At 35.4% G+C, this 24,545-nt stretch overlaps 1 protein-coding gene across 16 annotated transcripts in view; it reads right to left on the reverse strand.

Annotated features, from left to right (window-relative positions):
• The window catches only part of PAM (peptidylglycine alpha-amidating monooxygenase), a 133,243-nt gene that overhangs the window by 7,087 nt on the left and 101,611 nt on the right, over positions 1-24,545 (reverse strand). For 10 of the 16 annotated variants that reach the window (XM_040089265.1, XM_040089262.1, XM_040089258.1 and 7 more), the window contains 7 exons: positions 16,627-16,929; positions 11,723-11,852; positions 6,719-6,835; positions 6,114-6,186; positions 4,582-4,789; positions 3,668-3,868; positions 266-384 (listed from right to left, as the gene is read on the reverse strand). In XM_040089265.1, coding sequence (XP_039945199.1) covers positions 266-384; positions 3,668-3,868; positions 4,582-4,789; positions 6,114-6,186; positions 6,719-6,835; positions 11,723-11,852; positions 16,627-16,929 — 1,151 coding nt within the window. The remainder of the gene's footprint in view (positions 1-265; positions 385-3,667; positions 3,869-4,581; positions 4,790-6,113; positions 6,187-6,718; positions 6,836-11,722; positions 11,853-16,626; positions 16,930-24,545) is intronic. The other 6 variants (XM_040089274.2, XM_040089276.1, XM_040089269.1 and 3 more) reach the window with 1 other exon arrangement.

Genomic DNA, 24,545 nt, shown 5'->3' on the forward strand with positions numbered 1-24,545 from the left:
TAAAGTAGGCTTATCCTGGCTGAAGATATTATTTGTAGGAATCATCTAGAGGTTAGTAAAATTTTCAAATGTATACTATATGTAGAAGCTAAGACCCAAAATTCTAGTGTTTTTATTTAGTACTATAAAGAATTCCTTTAAAAAACTTTACATTATAAAACATCTTATTTCTTGCAATAGCCTTATGGAAGTTGGAAAAGTAGAATGTTACCAATGTTCTCATATATATAATTATATGCAACAGGCACTCTGTGCAGTACTCTACCTTTCTAAGTGGAATGAAAGTATCAATTATTTCTCCAGTAGAGAAGTTCATCACAAATCCTTGCACTGATTCTGCCTCTCCAGGATAAGGCATTCCATTAACTGCAAAGAGGAGACCACCTGCAACAAAATTAGTTTTGCCTTAAGAACCCATACAATAGCAAAATGCAGTGAAGATGGAACTGTAACGGTTTAGATGAAAAAAGCCTCTCTGAGAGACAGAAAGATAACAAGAAACGAAACTACAAGAAGAAAGTTAAGTGAGGTGTAACAGCTGGAACTTTGTCACTTACTGGATGCACACTTAGTTCAAATGAGAAGAACCAGCAAGGCAATACTTTACCTAAAGTTTAAATGTAAAAGGAATGTGAAGGTGTTAAAAAAATTATCTGAAGAATGCTTTGCTATGGACAGTTGACCTGACAGTATAAAGTTCTTTCAAGAAATCAAAAGCAGAAAGTCAACTGGGGAGTAAGTGGGACCACAAAAGGAAAAGATGTGAAAGGGGAACTCAGGGATTAGAGGCCTATGGCAAAGAAATGGGTTTTGTCAGGTTTGTTTAATATGCTGGGAAGTTTCTAAGACTTGATTTTTTTTCCTAGCAAAGAGATCAGAGGAGACAGCTCAACTGGAAGCACAAGGTGTAAGACAAGTTGGAGATTAGTAATTTATGAGGTTTAGATGGCATCCAGTCAAATTCAGAAGGAAACCAAATGTGAAATCAAAAACTTCAGGCCAAATTAAGTAATCCAGCACTGCAAACAGCCACTTCTCCAGAAGAATGCTGAAGCAGTGCCCACCTAAAAGGATTCAAAAGGGTGCTTGAGAACACAAATTACCAATTCTGGCATCCATCCATCTAAAGTAAGTTGATATTATCCATAATGAAGAATAAGACATGGCAAATTTGGCCTGTAAGAACAAGTTGGTATGGCTTGGGTTGTGCCTCAGCTCTGGACAGGCAGAAAAAGCACTCAGGTAAGCAGATTCTATAAACATGCACTTTCAGAAAACTCTGGACAAGGTAGTGCATAAGAGGTTATTGAAAGTGAGTTATCAAAGGGCTCAATGAAAGATCCACTAACGAACAAGAAGCAAAGAGCAAAGCTATGGGCAGAGCTTATAATTATTCAGGACAGAGAAGTCTGAATAATCTAATCTTGAAGTAATCAGAGTCAGAAATTTTATTCTATAGTTTTCATCAGTGACTGAAAAATGGAGCGAACGATGACATTTAGCAATCTGAGAAAGATAACTGAGTTCTGTGGAGAAGTCAAAAGCTTGATGATACTAAGGTAGTCCAGAAAGACTTTTTATAACAATAAGTTGTTAAACAGATGACAGAAGAACACCTGCAAAGACAAATATAAAGTGATGTTTCTCCTAAAAATTAATCTAGATCATTCCTATGTGATGTTTGAACTTGGAACTGGCAGCTACAGCCCAGGAGAGACATCTCCAAGCCATCCCTAAAATACTCCTGAAATCTCCACCTCCATGTACAGTGTCAGACAAAATTTCAGTAAAGTGTCTGGCATCATGAGGAGGAGAATTAGGAATAGAGGGGATAGTTCTACACTATGCAAAAACTTAGGATGCACACATATTGAGTACTGAGTGCTCTTTTACTCTCTGAACCTCAAAAAGGTTCCACTGAAGCGAACGATGCTGGAAGACAAAGGCAAATACAATGTTCAAGGGGCTGAAGCAATTAAATAGCTTTTGGGGAGAGACAAAGGTTGCTAGGGTTCTTTGGTTTGCAGAGGACAAGGGAAGATGAAGGGGCATCAGACTGGGAGAGTGTGGAACTGTTTGTTATTCAACTCACAAAATTCTAAGATTGAGAAGCATTCAATGGTCACTTTTTATATTAAAAATAAATTGAAAAAGTGGATAATGAACTTCTGGAGCCTGCAATGGTGGAAGGCCAGACAATACAAGTCAATTCAAAATGGCAATATGTCTGCAGAAAGATACTGTGAAGAAGAGATCAAAGGGTTTGTGGATGCAGGGTGAATAGGAGAGTGTAACAGTGTGTCTTTTAGGGGTGAAGCCTCTGCCTAGGCCCCAGTCAACCTTTCCAGTGGAAAGGCTGCTTGAAGCAACTTGGGGAGGCAATTGAGCTCTCACATCCACACACGCCACAATGCTAGTTCAGCAAAAGAGAGGCATAAGGCCCTTTGCATAAGATCAAGTTCCAGCAAGGTTTATTCCAAGTGCTGAAGAGAATCCAGTGCAAAAGAGAGCGAGCGTGTGCCTTGCTCAGGCTTAAGTATGATTTACAGCATCCAATAACCTTGTGGCACAGGGGCGGAACTGAGGGCAGGTAAGGTCAGTGTCCTATAGGGATGACAGGTCTGGTCACTGGGGTCCCACAACCAATGGATTAACAAGGAAAGAAGAAACCAGGAGAATTTGGGTATTAGGGAGAAGAGGCAGGGGTAGAATTACAGCGTGTCCTTCCAAGGCCAGAACCTGGGGGTTATTTCAATCGGCTTTAGGGACTCCACAACTCCCCTGTTTTGTTTTTTTTAACTAAGAAGACTTCCCCAACAGATTTTTGCAGGCACTTAACTAAACAGGGAAACATGAGCAAAACTACAAAAACCATGATTACAACCCAAAAAATTCCTTTAACAAAGGATGAAACCAATCCTTTTGGTTTCATTGCAGAGAGGAATGTCTACAAAATGCATCCAGACTTACACACACTCTCAGAATGCCTCTTTCCACTGTCAGAGACAGATAGATACCAAGCATCTCATCCAGCACAGCATTTTTTTACATTCTTGGCAGATGCAAAAGAGAGAAACATGGTATTAATTTGGTATTAAGGAGTTGGGAGTCAAACATGCCAAAATTCCTCATCCAGTTCTTAACATTTACCTTACCTTCAGTATTGGTATTAAAAATCTAATCCCATAATTTAATACAGTAATTGTTAACCAGACTGTGATATTAAAAAACCACAGTGTTTTCTGTTAACTTTCAGTCTTTTTTTTTTTTTTTATGAAACCAAAAACCCTTTTTGATGATTTGATGATTTGGTCTTAATTTTGCTCTCTTCAATGGAGTTCAAAATTAATACTTAGAAATGTTATTATTAATAATAATTCATTATTAACTGATTAACTGTGCAATCACCAGGAAGCAGCAAGATCATCTGCTTGTTGAGATAACATTTAGGGAGCAGTCATTTCTTAGAAGCAGAGATTAGATGCAAGCCTCCCTCATCCACAAGTAGGAAAACAAGTAGTTTTCAAATTTTCCATTGCATCAGGACTATTATCTAGAAGATAATTAATATTTGCCCTAAAATAACACAATACCCCTTCAGGAAATAACACTGACATCCAAGCATAAAGCAAGTACTTGATATATGAAGAACAAGAAAAAAGATTACCTGGAACATATGAAACTGCAAACAACTCTGTTCCAAACGCTTTGTGTTTGATCTCTCTAGTGAACTCTCCAGTCTCCAACCTGAAGCACTGAATTCGACCATTTTCTCTGTCTGCAACACACAGCTGACTTAAATCAGGGATCAGGGCTAAGCTGTGCGGGATACGAAACTGGCCAGGCCTGGATCTACCTAGAGAAGTCTCTGCAATTAAAAACAAAACCAGAAACAAACAAACAAACGAACAAACAAAAACAAAACAAAAAACAACCCCAAGTTTATGTTAAAGTACACACTGAAACTATCAGTTTTACTTAGAAACTTAGAAGCAGTATGCCACATAATGCAATTTAACCCTGGGAAAAGACTAAGGTCAGCTTGCTTTCTCCTAGCATTTAGGTAAAAAACTCACAGTAGCCTCTTGTGTTTTCTTTATGTATCTCAAATTTAGAATTTGCAATTTCCTAAGAATATTCAGCATAGTTTAATGCGATACATAAATTTAAGTCAGGTAGAAATATAATTATTCTAAAACTTAATAGATGAAATCATGGCATAAATCTGGCAAAATTGATTCCTTTCTTATATGTTTAAGAAAAAAATTTGGCTTGATGAAAGTCAGAATATTTTCTTGAAAAAATAGGACACATCAGTAATTATTCTGGAAGCAAGATAACAACCCCCTACTTTTTATTTTTAGTAAATATATGACCACTACAAGTAGCTGTGGAAAAAGTGTAAAGTCCAAGAAAAAATTTGGATACAGGGACAAAGCTGAAATTCATGTAGGTCCTGGAAAGTATTTCAGTTGCAGAAATTAATTTTAAAAATTTAATAGTAACATCAGCAATTTTGTGGTTCATGATGAGTTCATGGTAACAGCAGTATGGGTAAAGTACCAAGAGCCCTGACTGTACCTTCTCCCCACTGCATCACATACAGTCCATTTGGAGAGAACTGAATAATCCGACTGTTGCAGTAGCCATCAGAGACATAAATGCTGCCAGTGATCGGGTCCACAGCCACATCAGTTGGTTGACAGAAATGAGTTTTGTCACTGCCTGGTTGCAAAGCCACTCCTAAGATCAGTAATGGCTCTTTGTCATTGGCTCCTAGTTTGAAAACCTTTTTTTCAGTCAAAAGGAAAAGAAAAGAGGTTTCAGTAATGGAAGGTGAAACCTAAGACCTAGATGGTCTAGTGAAAACTCTTATCACTGTGTATAAATTAAATTTATATACCAAACATAATCTTAATATATTGACCATAATATCTATTATTAGTTTTTCAATACTGCTGATTCTAGGAAAATTCTGCTTAAAGTACAAATTTCCCTTCATTACAAAGTAAACAACTTAGTTTCACTTTCTAGACTGAAGTGCATTGATAAGCAAAAGAAACAGCAGAAAATTGCAGAGGGATCTTGGAGAGAGGGGCTCCATGAAAACCTTGTGAAGTTCAACAAGGCCAAGTGCAAGGTCTTGCACCTAGGTTGGAGCAATCCCAAGCACAAATATATAGGCTGGGAGGAGAAGGGATTGAGAACAGCCCTGAGGAGAAGGTATTTGTTGATGAGAAGTCCAACATGGGGTATGAATATGTGCTCGCAGCCAGAGATTCAACTACATCCTGGGCTGCACCCAAAGCCCCGTGGGCAGCAGGGGAGGGAGGGGATTCTGCCCCTCTGCCCTGCTCTGGTGAGACCCCACCTGCAGAGCTGCCCCCAGCCCTGGGGTCCCAGCACAGGAAGGGCATGGAGCTGTTGGAGAGAGTCCAGAGGAGGCACCAAGATTATCAGAGGGATGGAGCCCGTCTGCTATGGGAAAAGGCTGAGACAAATGAGTTTGTTCTGCCTGGAGAAGAGAAGGCTTCGACGGCTTCTGGGTGACCTCATTGTGGCCTTCCAGTACCTGAGGGTACTTGCCCACAAGTAAGATGGAAATGCACTTTTTTGAGCATGTAGTGATAGAACAAGTGGGGATGGCTTCAAACTGACAGGGAGTAGGTTTAGATTAGATATTAGGAGGAAGTTCTTTACCACAAGGTTAGTGATATCACTGGTGAAGTTTCCCAGAGAAGCTGTGGCTGCCCCACCTCTGAAAGTGTTCCAGGCCATATTGGATGGAGCTCTGAGCAATCTGGCCTAGTGGAAGGTGGTCCTGCCCATGTCAGGGCAAGTTGGAACAAGATAATCTTTAAGGTCTCTTCCAACTCAGACCACAATTCTATGGTCTGAGTCTATAATTCCATTATTTCTCCATGCTAGGTCCTTGTAGCAAATTATTCAAAACAACTATATTCCATGAATGCACAGGGGTCAATTTCTGTAGGCATATTCTTAATGTTATCCTTAACAGGCCTAGATAAGCAATACATTTCAAATCTCTAGGAAAATAAAAATACTTTTTAGCAAAATATTAAGACCCTGGTACTAAAGCTTCAGAAACATACCTGGTGAAGAGCTACATCAGTGACCCAGTAGTTACCATTTTTATCTACACTCAAACCATGTGGTAAATAAAATCTGCAAGCACAAATGTAGAAGAACAAAGTTAAAAACATTTTTCTGGAAGAATGATATAGATGTGAAGATTTCATTTTTTATCTACAAATCAAAAGCAAATGCTGCACATACTAACGTACGTATAGCATTTAATGAAAAATACAGCTTTACAGTTTAAAATTCTCTTGACAAGAGCATAATCTCAGTTTTGAAATTCAGTTGATCTCAGATATCTCACTCAGGCTGCCTTAGCATCTATAAGGATAATGTACAATATTCATGAGCTCTGCACTTCTGTTAATCTGCTGGTAGATACAATTGTATGAAATGTTAGAAAGCAGAGGTGATAAAGATGGCAAATGAATTTTATTATTTGTTGATTTTGTATTTATTTATTTTTTTACTTGAAGATACTCAGAGGCTATAATTACACAATTGTATATAAATGCACAAACGTAATATAAAACACATGAAAATGGGTTTAGGGACTCTTTGGCATAAAATATATGGAAATATTAGTTCAATTAATAAGAGCAAAAGAACTCCAACTTACAGACTTTTGCCTGTGGAATGAAGCAGTTTTGCATTACTTGGATTCAGGACAAGAATTGTGTTCTGTTCAATTGGTCCAAGTCCTCTTTGCTGATAGACAAATTTGCTGTCAAAAGAACTGTACAAAAAGAGTTGAATAGAATGCCAGAATTAGAAGGTTCTACTGATAAACAATATATACACAACTTAAAGCCAAGTTTTTTATCCAGTTCCAGTGTGGGGTTATTTGGTTATTTTTTCTTTAAATAGAAACCTTATTACATAACTGTATGATTGTAAGAGTTAATAGTGTTGTATGTCTGCCTTTTCTACTGAGGTTATGACTTCCAAACTAAAGGAGCACCAAATCAACCCAGCAAGAATTAAAGGTAGTCCTAAAGCAAGTAAGTAAAAACTCTTTTTTTTTTTTTTTTTTAATAATTTCATTGCCAACCACTGGCAACCCAGAAATGAGAAATTCAACAATGCAGCCTAAGAAAAAGCATAGGTAATCACCAGGGCATACCTGCCAGTAAGACCAGGTCTGTACAATCTAATACAGTCTAAGTGCATGTTTGTGTGTCTTTTTCTTTCTACATATGCAGTTCGATATTTTGCTAGAGCTTACTACAACAAGATTCAGTTCTTATCGTCCTTATGCTTTTCACGGTGTGATTACACAAGACTATAGGATATTATGCACTCTTCCTAATCCCACAAAATTGCACTCAATTTTCAGGGTACATGGACTATATTCATAAAGAACATTTGAACATGTCACTATTTCATACATTAAGAATCAGGATAAACTTTCCAGAGGACGTTTACTAGACATGAAATTATCATATGCTTCCGTAAAATATAAACATCGTTTTCTGTATCCTTCCGGAGAAGCTGGCTATTACTCTAACCTGTTAAAATACATGTTCAGCTTTTAGTGAAGGTAAATAGAGTGTAAAATATTTTGAACTACATTTCAGGCTAAATGTTAGAGCATGATTTTTGACGTGAATGAAAAATGCATGAATAAAAGACCCACTCCCTGCTCCCACTTTGTATTTTCAAATCCCTTTGTTAATCCCAAGACAAATCCAGCCATGATTGATGCTACTTGGTAAACAAGAATATACTTTGTAGTCACAGAGAAGGCTATGAATAAAGCTATTAAAACTATATATTGTACAGTTCTAATGGTCTCACATCTCCATAACATTAAATATTTATATGTCTAGAATTTTTAATGTGGAAAAGCAATATTGCCTTCATATATAAGCAGAAAAATCAATACAGAATGTGTTTAAGTTTCGGCACAGGCTATGATTTAAAAATAATATTTAGATACTGCCATCGCATATAGTAAGTATCTGTAACTATTTAATTTCTGGTAGAAACAATGTCTAATGGAAAAGAATCCTTTTGACTATGAATGGTTAAGCTAAAGGTGATAGCTACTAAAACTCTGGAGAGTTCTGACATCATGTAGAGGGAGACAATGGATAAATGGTAATTACAAACAAAGGCCTACACTGGTGTTGTACCTTCTTGTTTGAACATGATTCACCAGGTGCTGTTATCTTTTTTTACCATTCATGACAGTCATCTGCAATGGCAAGTTCTCTTCATTTTAGTTTTATTTTAAAAGGAGTCTAACACTCATAAGGGCTTGCTCTAGCTATGGATGACCACAGCTGGAGCATCAACAATGGACAGGCTGAACGAATCTTATTTTTAATCTACGTAGATAATTGTAGAAAATCTACACAAATAATCACAGAAAAGAATCTTAGTGATGGTATGTGTACAAAACAAGCCCCACAGAAAACATGATTGTATCTCTGCAGAACTGACTCTAGACTACTTAAAATAATTATTGGCTTTCCTTGTTATGATTTTGGTTCTTAGTAATGGTGCTGTCTTGATGCCTAAGTATTTCCTGCTACTCCCAAGTCTTCTGGGAACTAAGTGATTTCAGTGTAAATTAGAGATTGTATGGTATGCAAAGAAATTCTAATGAACTTAATGGGAGCGATCTTCCATTCACCTTTTCCCTGTCAAACTTCTTTTCTAGGAGGATGACTTGAATGCTACAAATTTACAGTCACTCTTTCCTTCCCAGTGTTTGAGGTTACCTTCCAGACAATGTTCCTTCATTTTAGTTGATAAGAACACAAACACTGCTGGCTACTTCTAGCTTAAAAGCAGCAATACCGAAACCACACAAAGAGAACAACTAAACACAGCAGTCGTAATGCTCTAAAACGTGGTTTTCTGAGAGGTTCTGCACTTTGATACTGAAGGACAAGTAAAATCCAGTGCATATCTACGACTTCTAATTTCAAGCTCCAATGTAATTCCACAGTTATGTTTCTACTTCTCATCTGGACACATCACACTAACACAAACAATTTCTTGTTAAATCTAATATCCTTCTTGTGGGCTATAAAGTAAATTTTGACAGACCACCTGATCTCATAACCTCTGAAAGCACAACCCTGAGGTCTATTCTTGATCAATATCCATCACCATTGTGGATGGTACTATGGTACTGTGCTCAGCCTGCCTACCTGGGTAAGAGTGCAGTAACAAGAATGTAACAGATACTCTCTACTAAGTTCTTTATAAATTGGATAAATAGCATACATTTTTCAACACAAAATACAAAATAACTTCTAGCTGGTTCACTGCTTAGCTAGCTGAATAGTTTTAATTTTTTCATTCTACACAACACATGCTGCTTATAGCAAAGAATGTTCTGAAACCAGAGAGACAATGCTGTAGAAAGACCTTACTTATTTAAGAAGATTATTTTTTAAAAAATCATATACTGAAGAAAGTATACTGAAGGAAGCCACTGCAAAGCTGCTACTGTATTACAGGGCTTGTCACTCCATAGCTTTTGTGCTCTAAAGTAGATTGAAGTTACCTTTTCCAACGGCACAGATCATTCAACCAGCTATATCTAGCTGAATGAGGATCCAGCTTTTGTGGCCTGTGTTAATAATGCATTGGAAATATTTATGCATAGTGTAACAGCACAGATTATTTTTGTTTAATTTGCTTCTATACTAAGCTGGTGAAGCACTGAAACAACATAAATTCTGGGTTTTCCGGCTATTGATTTATCATGTTTACAATTTGGTAAGGAATATTATATTTGGTTAACTGTGTATTTGGAGCTAAGTTAACTTAAAAGTTTGATAACTTCATATGCCTTCCCCTTATAACTGTCATGATAAACCCCTTCCAAATACCTTTTCTTCTCCTGAAAAATGAGAACACCCATTCCTTTTTCATCACAAGACACAAAAGGTACCTCAGATGTAATGCTCATGTATGTACCCAAAGATAAAAAGGAAAGGCTGACTGGGTGAGCATATTTCTGTGTGCCTCTTCTCCATGCCACAAGATGTGGAACAACAGTTTAACAACCGGCATGTTTTCAAAATACATTTTAAAATCACCATTCTCTATATAAAAGGCCTACAGAATTCTAGTTCAGCTGACTTAAGGGCTCCTACCAACACTCGGTTTCCTATACATTGATTAACTATGCTCTACAAGAAGAAGAAGAAAAAAAAGTAAGACTTGGGAACAAAACCCCTTAAGAACTAGGACTTAATGATTAGTTATTTTTATAGAAGGCCACTTGTAGTATTACTGTGCACTGGTGGTACATACATTTAGGGAATGTTCATTTTTTTTTGTTTTGTTTAAAATCTGTAGGCTTTCCCAATACTGCTGGATCTCAAACTCAAGTTTTGTGCTCTGGATTGTTGGTATACTTCAATTGCTAGACACTCAAAAATATGAATTTCAGAAAGACAAGCCCATTTTCAAATACTTTTACAATTCTTTATTCAACAACACAAAGCACTTATGTTCCTGAGCAGGAAGAAAAAAACCCAACTTGTACAGAATACTTGAAGTCTGAGTAATACAAGTTGTACAATGCATCCTTTCAAATTTTATAGTCTGTATTTATATACACTTGAGCTGGACATATCACTGACGCATGAGAATACTGTATAAGAAACAAATTATTGCCTTATCTGCTGCATTGTTATTTAGTGTAAAACCTAAATAACTTAATTTCTTTGATAAAACACTATTCTAAGCACAATTTGCCATCATAATGTTCAGAATACTGTCCTATTTTTCAGACACTATGTTATCTTAAATATAATTAATCAGGATTTGAAAACAGCCATATCCTTTAGTCTTAAAAAAAAGGAGAGAATTTTTAAATTTTTTAAAAACAGTGTATTTAAAAAGGGCACCACATAACATGTTACAGGCTTGTACTACTTCCAGTATTCTGTCAGAATTTCAAAAGTACACATATAAATACATATACAATTTTAAAAATCAAAGACATAAGAACCCTGTAAAAATAAAGATAGTACTCTTTATTGAAATTTTCTGTTCTTAAAATAATATACCTTTGAGTATAGCACTTTACAAACACTTGAAGGACTACCATTCTAAAGTTCAGATATTTTTTTGTTTGAATGATGCTAAATGTAATAAATCTTATTAAAAGAGTAGGACAAAGTTTATTTTGAGAGTACCTTTTTAACAATCCCATTTTATTCAGTGTAAATAAACACAAAGAAGAATGAAGATACACTGGACATAGCTTTGCATGTCTTAAACCCAAGTACTAATTGTAGTACACCATACTAAAGCATTATTCACCCAGGCTTATTATTCCTGCTAAGAGAGACAGACAGGTAGCAGTATTATTCTCAGTGAATATCATACTGACATGGTCATACAGTTTAAGGACCTAATGTACTATATTATTTTCCTCTGGAGACACATTCTTACTGTGTAAAAACCTAATAACTCATCATCTTGAATTGTCAGTCACCATTTCTATTCTGAGTCTCTGAAAAGCACTTTGAGCCAAAGAACTGAATTTTTAAATGAAAAAAGAAGTTCAATCTGTCTTTCCTTGAGAAGGTATATAAACAGCACACAGGAGTTAAACCTTCTAAGTCACCATTTGGCAAAGGTTTCTACTTACTTTTCATCCCAAACATGATCACCTCTGTGGAAGACAACTAGGTTATTTTCAAGGTCCAGAGCCAACCCAGAAACTTGGCCTAGTTTAAGGTCTAACCCAGGCCACTCCACAGCCTCTTCTACGTGGAAATCTGACCAAAATAAATAAATAAGTAAGTAAATAAATAAATAAATAAATAAATACAGATAATTATGTAGCATATTTACTAAAAAAATTCCAAATATGGTTAACTGGCATTTGGTACACACTACTGGGAATTACACGGACTTTTTCTTACATGCAGTTATTTCCATTCAGTGCATTCCAATTTAATTCCAAGCATAGTTTTAACACAGTAAAGCATGCACAAGCACTGGCAACCTGCTATGTATAGATGACAGAAATGTCAAAACTGTTTTTGACTCCATTCTTTTCTCCATTTTAAAAGGATACATGTATACAGACTCTAGAAGTTTTAGGAACTCTGTAAATACTTTCTACACTGAAAGATTACAAAAATATACAATTCAAATCAGGAAAATTTAAATATTAACTATCAGGGTTTTATTAAGAAATGCATAATAAATACCATGAATCACTAAATGAAATATGTGGAAAGTGAATTGTGATTTTTTTTTTTTTCTATGAAAGTTTTTAACACTAAGAACACTTCCTGCACTTGTCTTAAAACTGTAAAATTCAACTAAGAGAGAGAAATTTAGTCTCAGGGATTAACATTAAAAAGATAAAAATATAGTCCCTTCAATCTCTCTTATGTAAAAGTAGACTGATGAGGATAAAAGGCACAAACTGTTCAATATTTGAGAAATTGCAGAGAGTTGACTGCAATGATTAATTTTTCACAGATCACCTCCTTAAATACTATTTGGAAGAGATTGCTCTTGTGTGGCTCTGGCAGTATATTAGGAGACAAATGAACCAGATTATAAAAAATAAATAATGTAGTGGCAAAAGAGATCTCACTAGTTCTGATAAAATAAAAATAAAAATTATAACATTTGTTCTACATGTTAAGAAATCCACCACTGCTTCCTTTCACAAATTGATTCATTAAGTATAATTCATGTATTTCTATAATGCATAATTTGCATGTAGGCACATACAGCCAAACTGATGGCAAGGAAGAAGAAATTTCTTTGAAGTTATGTTAAACTGGAGCCACTTCACTAAGAGTGTGTTTGAAAGCAACCATGCTTTCTTTGCAACTTTCAATTCACCCAAAGTTTGTAAGTTCTGCTGTGATCCTAAACACCAATCACTGGGCAGGTGAAACAGATATCCAAATTCACAAAGTGCCAGGGCATCCTGCTTTGAAAGAAGGCAGATCACAGTCCTTAGAACATAGCACCCAAGGAGTCTGAGAGGGTTCACCCTCACCTGGAAGTGATTTTCCAATGAAAGGCAAAATTAATGGGAAACAATGTATAAAATCTTTAAGTCACCTGTGCAACCCATCTGTTCCGATATTACCCTCCCCTTGCATTTCACTTGGAAGAGATGTACTCTGAGGAGTAAGAACAGGAATGCAGTGGAGGAAAAATCATTCTCAACAACCTATCCAAGAGAAATATGAAACCAGCACTGAAAACCTACTGCAGATTAGAAGATGTTTTACCTGTTTGGACTGCAATATCATTGCTACAGTAGGTGACTTAAAAGAAACCTAAAAGTTATCAGCAACTGCAGTGTATCCAGAACAGTAATCAGAAACTTCTAAAACAAGAAATCCTGCTCTGTACAAATTTTAGCTGAACAAAAGCTGCAAGCTAAAGGAAAAGCTGTTAAAAGAAAATTATACATATTCATACTTCTGTACAGTTGAGTTGATCACAGCAGGTGCAGTGCCAAGTATATTCACAGATATTTGGATTTTGGAAGGAATAAAAGAATGGAAACTGTGTGTCTGCTTGCTCACTTGCTCATCCCGTATCACTTTATGTAAAATTCCAGAAAGCTTGTCTATATTTCATGTTACAGAGGCCTCTGAGCCTTTTTAAAAAAAGCTAGAAAAAATAAAAGGCTAAACAGGGGAACACTAAATTTTGGTCTCTATTTAGTCTCTCAGAAGACACATTCTATAAAATAGAAAATGTTTCTACTTAAAGAATAAAAGATTTCTGATAAATCAAAACAATAAAATGGATGTACTGTGAAATACAATCTAGTCACAAGACCTCCAGCCTCAATACGATCTTTAGATTTAATAACATTTTTCCAAAATTGGTTAATTAGTTAATTATATTTTCTTTTCCCTTTGCAAGTCCATTCTGAAAGTCCTTTATACAAGTTTGTCTCAGGGCAACTAGCTTTTTACAAAATAATCACTAAATTTAGACTTCCTTTATCTGACTTTTACTATTTCCCTACAAGAATAAGTGGTCCATGGAACAGTTTCAAATGAGACTAATGAAAATTACTTTCTGCACTGGAGTAATTAATAATTACTTAGAAAAAACAAGATCACCAGTTTTGTTGTAAATGAGGTCTCTAAACTAGGTACCAGATCTTCTACCTTTCAACTTGGAGTCCTTCATTTCTTTAAACAAAACAAAACAAACAAAACAAAACAAAACCAAAGAAAGAATATATTTAGAACATGCAATTAAGTCTCTAAACAACTGAAAGATGAAAGCCTTATTTATTGACACAATAGCAATTTACTGTCCAGAGTTTCCTGGAAGGTCATTCTAACTTTTAACTTTGTTAACTTTGAAGTCATGTTGCATTTACTCCTTGTCATCAGAACACTCATTTAAATCCTGACAAATTTAGTTAAGCACTGCTTAACTAACAGAAGAGTTTTGAAAATTGGAAAATTATACTCTTTGAGTATATATTATTTAGAGGGTATAATTGTACTAGTTTCAGTGGTATTAAACAACCTGACAGATTAGTGACCAGTCCAGTGTAACAAACTAACAACAGTGCTGGAAGTGCAGTAGTATAAGGTTTGAACATTTATAACAACTTCACTTACTGTATTAGCCACCTGCTATTTCAGGCCAACTACATGTTAAAAATTGGAATATTTATAAGACTAAAAATATTAAACCATTTTAATACTGGTGATTCTTAAACAGTTAAATGAAATTAATTTAACAGCAGAGTCTTGTCTAAAGAAAACTGAGAATTTTTTCAATTCAACACAGTAAAGGTTTTTATAAAGGGGATAATTTTTTTATTAAATTAAGACAACTTTACTTATTTTCTTGAGGAGGAAGACTCTCTTATGGAAGGTTTTGTTTTAAATATGTAAGTACTTCCCTAAAAAGAAACAAAATGTATGCTTAAAGATTTTATTGCTTCAAAAGTTCTTTTGTCAAAAGATAGGACTGACTTCTGATAGCTTCTGCAGATCAGGAGTTCTGTAGTTAAAAGCATTACAAACGTAAAAAAAAAAAAAAAAAAAAAAAAAAAAAAGCTAATTGAGAAAATGCCAGTTTTCTTTTTTCCTATACCTCAAAACTTTACCATTTGAGGTTCATTTATTAATTAGTCCTCCACTAACAAATTCTCCCCAAATTAATATATGGGTACTGACATATCCAAGGAAATAGTTTCTGTAGTTAGAATTCATGCTATAAGGTATGTCAAACTCAGTAATTTATTCAGCTCACTGGCATTCCCTCCTCTGGACCAGTGAAAATAGAAATTTTCTTCTTTGCCTTGTATGCACCTCATGTTATTTGTCTAAACTGAACAAACTGCTTTGCAGAAATGCTATCCCATTGCTTTCCTGAATATATAATTCATGGGAGGTTTATGAAATTATTTATGATTTACATGTATATCAGGTACATAGTAACATTCCACCTGTTTTTTTGCCCCTATGCCAATAATTTGACAGGCTCTTATTTAACTGGTTTGTACAACATAACATTGGAAAGTCCTCATCTTTGATTTTCTTTTAAATATAAACCCAGGATTTTGGTGAGCTTGAACACTGTAACAGAACCTCGCATAAGCATGTTAACATTTATTGTTAACATTTATTGTGAACATTTTGAACGAAAATAAAAATAAAATGGTTGACGGATGATACATGTATGTGTACAAAAGTACTTGGAAACATCAATCTGGGTGGTTGCAACATAAAAGCTGGCATGTGTGGCTACGGCTTATAGATACAGATGGCTTTCATGCATATGTATCAGCTTTTATGAGACACTCATAACATGCTGCATTATCTGACTTTCCACATTAGCAAGTAAGGCTAAGGACAATCAATACCACAGAGACCAAAATGCAAGTAAAACAAACACAGTAATACCATAGTTTCTCCTGCCATAGAAACCTGAAGGGAATATATTCTATTTCTAGCACAATAAAACAGCCTGTACAAGAATATTTGGAGAGTCAAGCCCAACCTGAAATCAAGATGCAGAAAAATTTACTTCTGAAGAATTTTAAGGATTACCTACCACTCTTTCTTAATGAGAGAAAAATATCTTGTAGAATTACAGCAATAAATTTTATAAAATTGTGTATCTGGCAGATCAAGGTAATCAGCAAACTCATAAAATGCATTGATTATTCCAGCAACCTTTTTACAGTAGATACTTGTATTAAATTATTAAATTCCTGTGACTACTATGTCATATGTGTACCTTGTTTTAGCGTAACTGATATAAAATCATTATGTAAAAATCTTAAGCGTAGAAAATAATATTGTACTGTTCAGAAACTACTGGTTTTGTGCCATCAACACACATTCTTTCTTCACACATCAAAGGGGAAAGAACCCCAGGGAAATACCTCTAAATTAGAGGGAGAACATTTCAATAATTAGGAAGAACATCACGTAAAATACTTCCAAGCCTCCCCTAAAATTCCCTTCAGATTTTGCTAATGTGGATCACAGCTCTTACATTGCATTTCATTGCATAAAATTAACCCTAACCCACCTCCTTTATGTTCTTTTTCCCAGCTTCCCTCATCATGCTTAGACTGTTGTGAAGAGAAATGTCTGTTCTCTGGTGCTCTCAAGGTAGACTCTAGCCTGTGAACTTTCTGAATTCTGTCTCTGACAAGAATAGTATTGTCCCTTTCATCATGATTTGCGATCTCTCTGGCAAGATCCTTCTTTTGGACTACATTAGCAATCTCTGCTACAAGATCTGATTCTGCTCTTTCTGTAGGGTTATGTTTATGCACATGCACATCTTCTCTTTCTCCTAGTAGCTTAGAAAGGAGTGAATAGAAATCACCTGTACAGAAAAGAGAAAAGACAAGAGTAAAGGAGAGAAAAAAAAAAATTATAACAGATTGAGTAGTTTTAGAAGGCTTCAGCAAGGTATAATGTAACAGTTATTCAAACAGCTATTGACAAAAGTAGCAAAGAGGAACTGTTGCAGCCTCAGGAACTGAAGGAGCCAGGTTTCTAGTATGGAAAGATACAGTCAAATTATTACTGACTTTAAATTACAAATAGATGCCCACTTTTACCTGAAACTCTGGCATCAAAAAATCATCACCTCTGAGGAGATGCTCTTAGGAACAAGGAACAAGAGAAAAAGAGGAAGGGAAAATGAAAGCAAAAGGGAAAGGAAAAAGTGTGTACATTTCAGCAGAAGAATATTTATGATGGAATTATCTGGATTTTCCAGGCTACTGCAGAGTTATCATACTTTCACAAAATAAAGAGGGAAAATTTCTATTGTTTTCTCAATTTTTTCACTTACAGAGACAGTAATACTCTAACACATGATAATAGTCTAATAAAACATGATACTTTTAAAAACATATTTCTTTGAAGTTTGTCATTGTATAAGAAGCTTAAGCTGTAAGAAAATTGAATTTCCCATTTGCAAACAGATTCCATAGCAACCACTGCAGAAAAAAGACATGGTCCATTAAATTCAGTTTTATTTATTCAGTCTGGGTTCTCCTCCTTTTTTTACTCCAAACAGTAACACTCCTTAGTCATGATATCATCTGGCAGTGAAGGGAAAATTATATTCTCAGTGTGCTTGCTAGCAATGCAGTTATCACTGTAACTTTCTTAGGCATTCAACAAACATTTCAGTACATTCCAGAACAATAACTCAAAGCCAAAAAAATATGAAAACAGAATTTATTAACCAAGTATCTTGGCTGCCTGAAAATATTATCAGTTCTATCAAATACCACTACATCATTTGAGTGGAAAGAGATATTCAATGTGCTTTAAAAGTTACTGCAAGCAGGAATCCTTTTAATTCAAACACAAATCACTTGTAATTAAAAAAAGGGTGTTATTTTATGACAGGTTATATGGGAATTTTTTAGAAAAGTGAAACTATAAATAATAATGAAGCTATTAAACTATATAAATAATGAAGTTTCCACACAAACCAAAGAAATAAACAAGGAAACAAACCACCCCACCCCTGCAACAAACAAAAAATGAAAACCCAAAACCCCCCATTTGGAACCAGAAATCATCACTTGCAGATTGGGACAGAGGAAATTAAGTCTTTTGAAAATGGTCCTTAGAGGATCTGTCATGTTATTAAACAGTCTCTGTTCAATGATTTTGAGTAGGATTGTCCTCCTTGCCCATGGAAATGAAATGTCCCAGATGACACACTCTGTCAGAAAATAATTACCGAAGTAACAGGGCCAATTTCAATAAAATTAACAAAGCAAATTAGAGAAGATACAAAAATCATTAAGGTATATAACAAATAGGAATTATTTGCCTCATATGCAAGTCTCAAAGCTAGAGCACTCCATTATTTTAATACTGTCATTTAACGAATCCGAGTACTGATTCAAAACAAATCCAAGTATCTTAAAAGTATATCACATGAGTTTTGGATACAAACCACATCCATAATGAGAAAGATTTTTAATTATTAAAGCAACCATCTAAGGAAACATCTGGTATTAAAATACTCAACACTGGTGTTTTTCTTTCCCAACATTTTAAAAATTAAATGAACGTTATACAAAACAAATGTTTTGGTTTTATCTGTGGCTGGAGACCTATAGATGACCTACATGCAATCATTTTCAATGAGAGGTCTGAGTGGTAAAAGCACTGCTTTTGTTTAGGGACTGTGAGAAGTGTCCCTAAACAAACAAGCCTGATGCTATTTTAAACTGCAGGCCTTTTTAAGGCAAGTTTAATCATCCTTGCACAGTTCACTCTCTCCTAGTTCTGTACCAACTGTCTAATCAACTGAAGTCTAATTACTGTTGGCAAAAGGACAACAACATAGTACAGTTTTTACAACAAACTGTCAGAACTCTAACAGCTTGTATGCTCATTCTGCTTGAGTGAAGAAGTTTGACAGCTTCATGCTCCAGCCAAAAGCACTGCATTCTATCTCTGATGTGCAAGTGTTGTCACAGAATAATTAACCCAGTCTCTAAAATAGATACTGCTTTTTGAATTAAAAAATAGATATTAAAAAAAAAAAAGTTATTTTGTTCACCTGTCTGATTTTAGCTTCTTTAAAAGAAACTGTTAAAAGATAGGGCTTAATAGAGGACAAGAAGAAAAGAGAGCATGAGAATTCCACTTAAAAACACAAAATGCCCAGGGAATAATTTTTAAGACAGGATGCCTTCATAGAAAACTCCAGTGGTCTTTACAGAAGTTGTTAATCAGGAATTCAAGTCTAAGCAGGGTGATCTGTTTTGGTTTTCTCCTAAAGCTTAGCCAATGACCTTAAGATATATGAGGAACCTTCGAACGCTGGTAGAGAGTAGGGCAGTTTGAGTACTATATCCACTATCCATGGATAGAGATGAGGTATCTTCCAAAACAAACTTGTCCGGCTAGAGCTTTCATTAAGCAGTGGTTTTGTAACCACAACAGTTAAAAATATTTAGGAACTGTCCGAATGTATGGAAAAGGATGCGCATCAGAGAACAGAAGTGGAGCTGTCCTGAAATTGTGATCCTTTTTTAAGTGAACGTGTTTGAGAAAATGAATATTGAATCTCCACACACAAAGTTCAAAAAACATCCATAAAGTCTACATATGTGACCAGTATCTCCATACTTCTGGCACAAACACTAGGCTGAAGTCTCCTTTCAATGTCCTGACACTTTGACAGAACTCAGAGTATCTACAAGGCACCAAAGATATGGAAGTGAAAAATTTAAGTTTCCTGATAACCCAGTGTCTGCAACCCTGTCCTAAATTCCACACACTGAATGTGCATCTAGATTTTTTTCAGCTTCGCTTGTGATGTCCAGGCAGATTCCAATAATTTGTAAGCAGTGTAATTTTAAAAAATAGTTCAGAATTTGCTAGAGATAGCTAGCAAAGAGTAGACTCATGTTGATTCTGAGTAAAAGCTGCTCCGTGCAAAGCAATATCCAGCAAACATCAAAACATGATCTTGTGTTGCTGCTTTGCAGTGGTCCTGTACAAGCTGGAACAGTTGCATGTGTTGTTTCCCTGAAGATACTCAGTAGGAAAGGAATATTTTTTGGTCTTGTTTGTGATGAGACACCCTGGCCTTTAGAATGCCTGAGTATGAGTAGACAAAGACATTGATAAATCAACAAATTGATCTTACTGAAGAAATTGAAATCTAGCAGTGCAGTCTCTGAGAAGCTGCCTGATTAGGTCACTTTTGGAGAAGATGCTTGTATTTCTTATGTGCAAGCTATCAGCACAATTTCCTCTATGGAAAAGATAATTGGCTACAAACACCTGCAATTTATTCTCTCTTGAAGAAGTGGTGGCTGTCAAAACTAATATCTCAAGAATAAAAGAATGCACAAACATATTCCAGTAAGTTTAAATTTCCTATGGTCTACACTATTAGAACGCTTTTACAGAACAATGTTTTGGTATACTCTCATATAACAAAATCATAACATTGGCAATTTCATTGCAAAACGTTGACCTTCATCTGATTTAATAAAAAGTCAGATTAAGGTTGATAAAGCAGTTTACATATGTAATGTTCTCTGTCATGTGTTTTAGTTTTAGGTAGTCCTGTGAGGAACAGGGAGTTGGTCTTAATGATCCTTATGGGTTTCTTCTAACTCTAGATACTCTATGATTCGATTTCTAACACCAATCCTTTTTTTCCAGCACTAGTTCCCCAACTTGTAGTGAGCAATCACAGTCTATTATCCTTCAGCAGCACACCATAGTGCTGGCAGAAGCACTAATTTCCAGTTTAGATGAAGTATCTAGCCATGGTGATGCAGGATCAAGCTAGACAGATCCAAAGTTCAGCCATGGTAAGCATGTCCAGAGAGCCGGAATATGTACCTATTAAGATACATAGGTGAAATCTCATTTTACTACATTTTAGAAAAAAGATAAGGCACCCTCGTGGTGTCTGAGAATTTTCATGTCCAGAATCTGTCCTTTTGTCTTATGTGTACAGTTTCACTGTCATGGCTCAGAAAGGTTCCCAGTCTGTCACTGGCATTTTAGACTTCATGTTCTTCCTTCCAAACTCATGTGTTCTATCATAACAGGACCAAGAAACGAGTTTTCACAGTTGCCTTTGAGCTCCCCAACTATAATAAAATGGGATTTATTCTGAGACTGCATGTTTCTGTCTTAGCATGACATGTTTCTGTTTAATGGATTTAGCTGGCAGAAGTGTTCAGGGGTTCTTCTCCTTCCTAAGTATTGAAATCATGGTCAAGTTACATGGGTCCAACTCTGACTTAAGACATATGTAAGATAACATTGATGGGAGAACAGAATGGGAGAAAGGCATGGAATGACATTAAGTGAACAAAATCTAAAGCCTGTTTCAAGTGATATTTAACAGTGTTTGACATAACAGGCCAGAGAACTTTTCAAAATGTCTTCTAGTCTGCTGTTACTTTTCATGCAAATCACGATATAAACTGTTGCTTTGATGAAAGCATTGGAATAATTCCTAGGAACCAAAAAGTATTAAGGCTGTTTTTCTTTTTGAAGGGATTTGAAGGGCTAGGAAGCACAGATATGAAGAAATGAAAAGAGTTAAGCTGCTCTAGAGCTTCTTGGCCACCCTCACTCCCCTACAGTGATGTGCACTTACAGCATAGGCAAACTGACATATTTGAAGAACACCAGGAATTGCATCTGCTCCCAAGACATCTCTAAGCAGCTTACAAAGCTAAAAAAAGGATGGAAGAAAAGGTAAAAAAACGCCCCCAAAACCCAACAACAACAACAACAACAAAACAAACAAACAAACAAACAAACATAAACCCCTCTTTTTAATTCTATGTCTGCATGTCCCTAAAAAGGGCTTTTATTACTACCACAATGTAAATGCATTTTGGTTTTCAATCACCCTTTCTTCTTCTGTCAAAATATTTTAATGTAGAAATGTTTTGAAAGCCAACCATATTTTTTTAAAAAAATCAGTAGGTTATAGGAGTTTATAAATGGGAAAGTGTGAAAGCTAAGTAAAAGTATGAAGGAGTATGAAGAATGCTCTCTGAAAATTACATTTTACAGACATGCGTTCCTCATCAACAAATAAAAACCAGATACTCAAAACTAAGGCTGCATGGAGCTACCCAACTGCCCTGTTCTTTTCTTTCCTTCCTAACCAGTAATAATTTCCTGACAAGAACTAATTATTTTGTTACAATAAAATACATTTATTAACTACTTCTAGATGACTAGCAGTAAAGACAATGGTTTTACTACACAGCACTTCACTGTGCTTATTTGGATATGCTACAGACATTTGATTTCCAGCATAGGGTGCACCAGTTCCACCTCAAATTCGTATTTCATGCAGTATATATTTTGAAATACATTTAGTCTCACAAAATTACATAAGTGAGAATATATTTATTACAGAGGAGTTCTACTTTCTCCAATTTATTTTTTAAGCATCTTCATGCTTTATTTTCAAAAAGCAACACCAAAATTATAAAAAAGTAAAACATTTTGCCAATAATAATAATAACAGTAATAGTAACAATAATAGTAATAGTGATAATAATAATAATAATAATAATAATTTGGTTTGTTTTAGATTTGTGATATAACTTAATTTCTCTGAACTCTTCCTGCACTAATACAATGTACTACACTTTCAATTTCTTCAGAGACACTAATGATATTATAAGTAGTTTTTGTAGCTGTTCATTGATAGGCAGACTTTTAGAAAACACCCAGGAAATATCCCTCTGTAATTTCAAAAGCCAGAGAACATAAATCAAGGGTCAGACAGTGAAGACCAAAACATTCAATTTAAAACAGCTTCTTTCCATGCTTGTTATACTCCTTTCCTGCTTAGATAAGCAACTTACACCAATTGCCTTTTTTTGGTTGTTGTTTTTGTTTAGATCTGATGCTCCCTTTTTACTGTGCTGAAGATGCTTTTGTAGATTATGAATAACCCTATCCTAACCAAATCAAAGGCTCATCTTTTATTTACAACTTCAAGCAGGATCATTCAGTGTTGAGACAGCAAGCAAATCCTCTGCTATTCTGAATCTCTCTAATTATAATATCTGAGCAGTATATATCACTCTTAGTATCTTTTAGTACCATTTTCTTCCAAGGTTTAATTCAGTCACTTTTATCTTACTTTCCCACTCACTTTAAGAGCTCTCACACAATCTAAGCCCTAAACATGTTGTCAAAGCGTGAAAACACCTGAAGATTTTCTTGTACATCTGGCCTAAATCTAAAAATTTCTCAAACACTTCATTCTACACATCTCACATCAATACTAGAACACGAAGTTGTCTTTTGATTCAAGACTCTCCTGAAGATTTTTAATCACCTACCAAATCAAACTCCTCTCTTTTCTTACAGTCATATACAAACTAGCAAGGGTAGATTATAAAAAAATTATTTTAGAAAGAAATGTAACTCATGCTGGCATAAAAATACATCTTCTTATTGGATGACGCTGCTTCCATGGCTTTGCCATGTAATATTATCACAAGAGCACACTATAGAAAAACTAAAGACTTGCCTGCATGCTGATTCTCCTTTCCTCTTCCTTTCAACACCTGTCCCACAAGATATTGCAGGCCTCCCTTCACATTTCACCCTCTCTTATTCCCCGCCCCCTTTAAGGAAACAAAACGGGATAGAGAGCAGAGGAGCCATATCTCCTTCTTTCACTTAAACCAATCAGAGATTTCTATCCCAGATGCAAAAAGACCTCATTCAATGTATTTTTATTGGAACAAGCTTTTCTTAGAAATGCAGAACTTACAGACGTTTCAGCTTCCCAGCTCACAGACTCAGCTACAATCTAGCAAAATATTTCCAGCTGTCTAACAAATACTATGTGCAAAATACTTACCTGTGTGTGTGTGTGCGTGCATGTGTGTGCAGTCATATGCAAGTATCCTATACAACTGAAAATAATTAAAAGACGGGGTAGGCATCCAACCAGTAAGAAATAGGAGATGTATGTGTGGCCTTTATTCAGACCCTTTTTTGTGCAGGTCATGATGTTAAATTTTTTTACAAAGAAACTTCCTCCTACAGTCAATGGGCAATCACAATATATGTATATTTAAACTTATTCAGAGATTGCCTTTCCAAGAACTCCTGAACAAATATATTAACTGAACAGAAAGACTTCTAACATTTTTATTCCATCATCTCTGTTTATGAAACACATGCTTGCATTAAAGTACTTCAGCCTGTACTGTGAAATTAAGGTCTTTAATTACTATTACTTTGCTAGACAAACAGAATGGTCATTTATTTTGCATATCCACTCAGAAACATCTCAGTGTGAATTTGCAGGGTACTTTGTATCATATTCCACACCTTACATTCATGCCCCATTTCCTGTCAGTTTCATCAGCAGTTGAAATATATATGCAGACTTAGCTTCAGTTCTTTGCTTTGTATATCCTCCAAGACTGGGAAAACAGATCTCGTCAT

The sequence above is a fragment of the Hirundo rustica genome, chromosome Z (assembly GCF_015227805.2).
Source record: "Hirundo rustica isolate bHirRus1 chromosome Z, bHirRus1.pri.v3, whole genome shotgun sequence".
Lineage (NCBI taxonomy): Eukaryota > Metazoa > Chordata > Aves > Passeriformes > Hirundinidae > Hirundo > Hirundo rustica.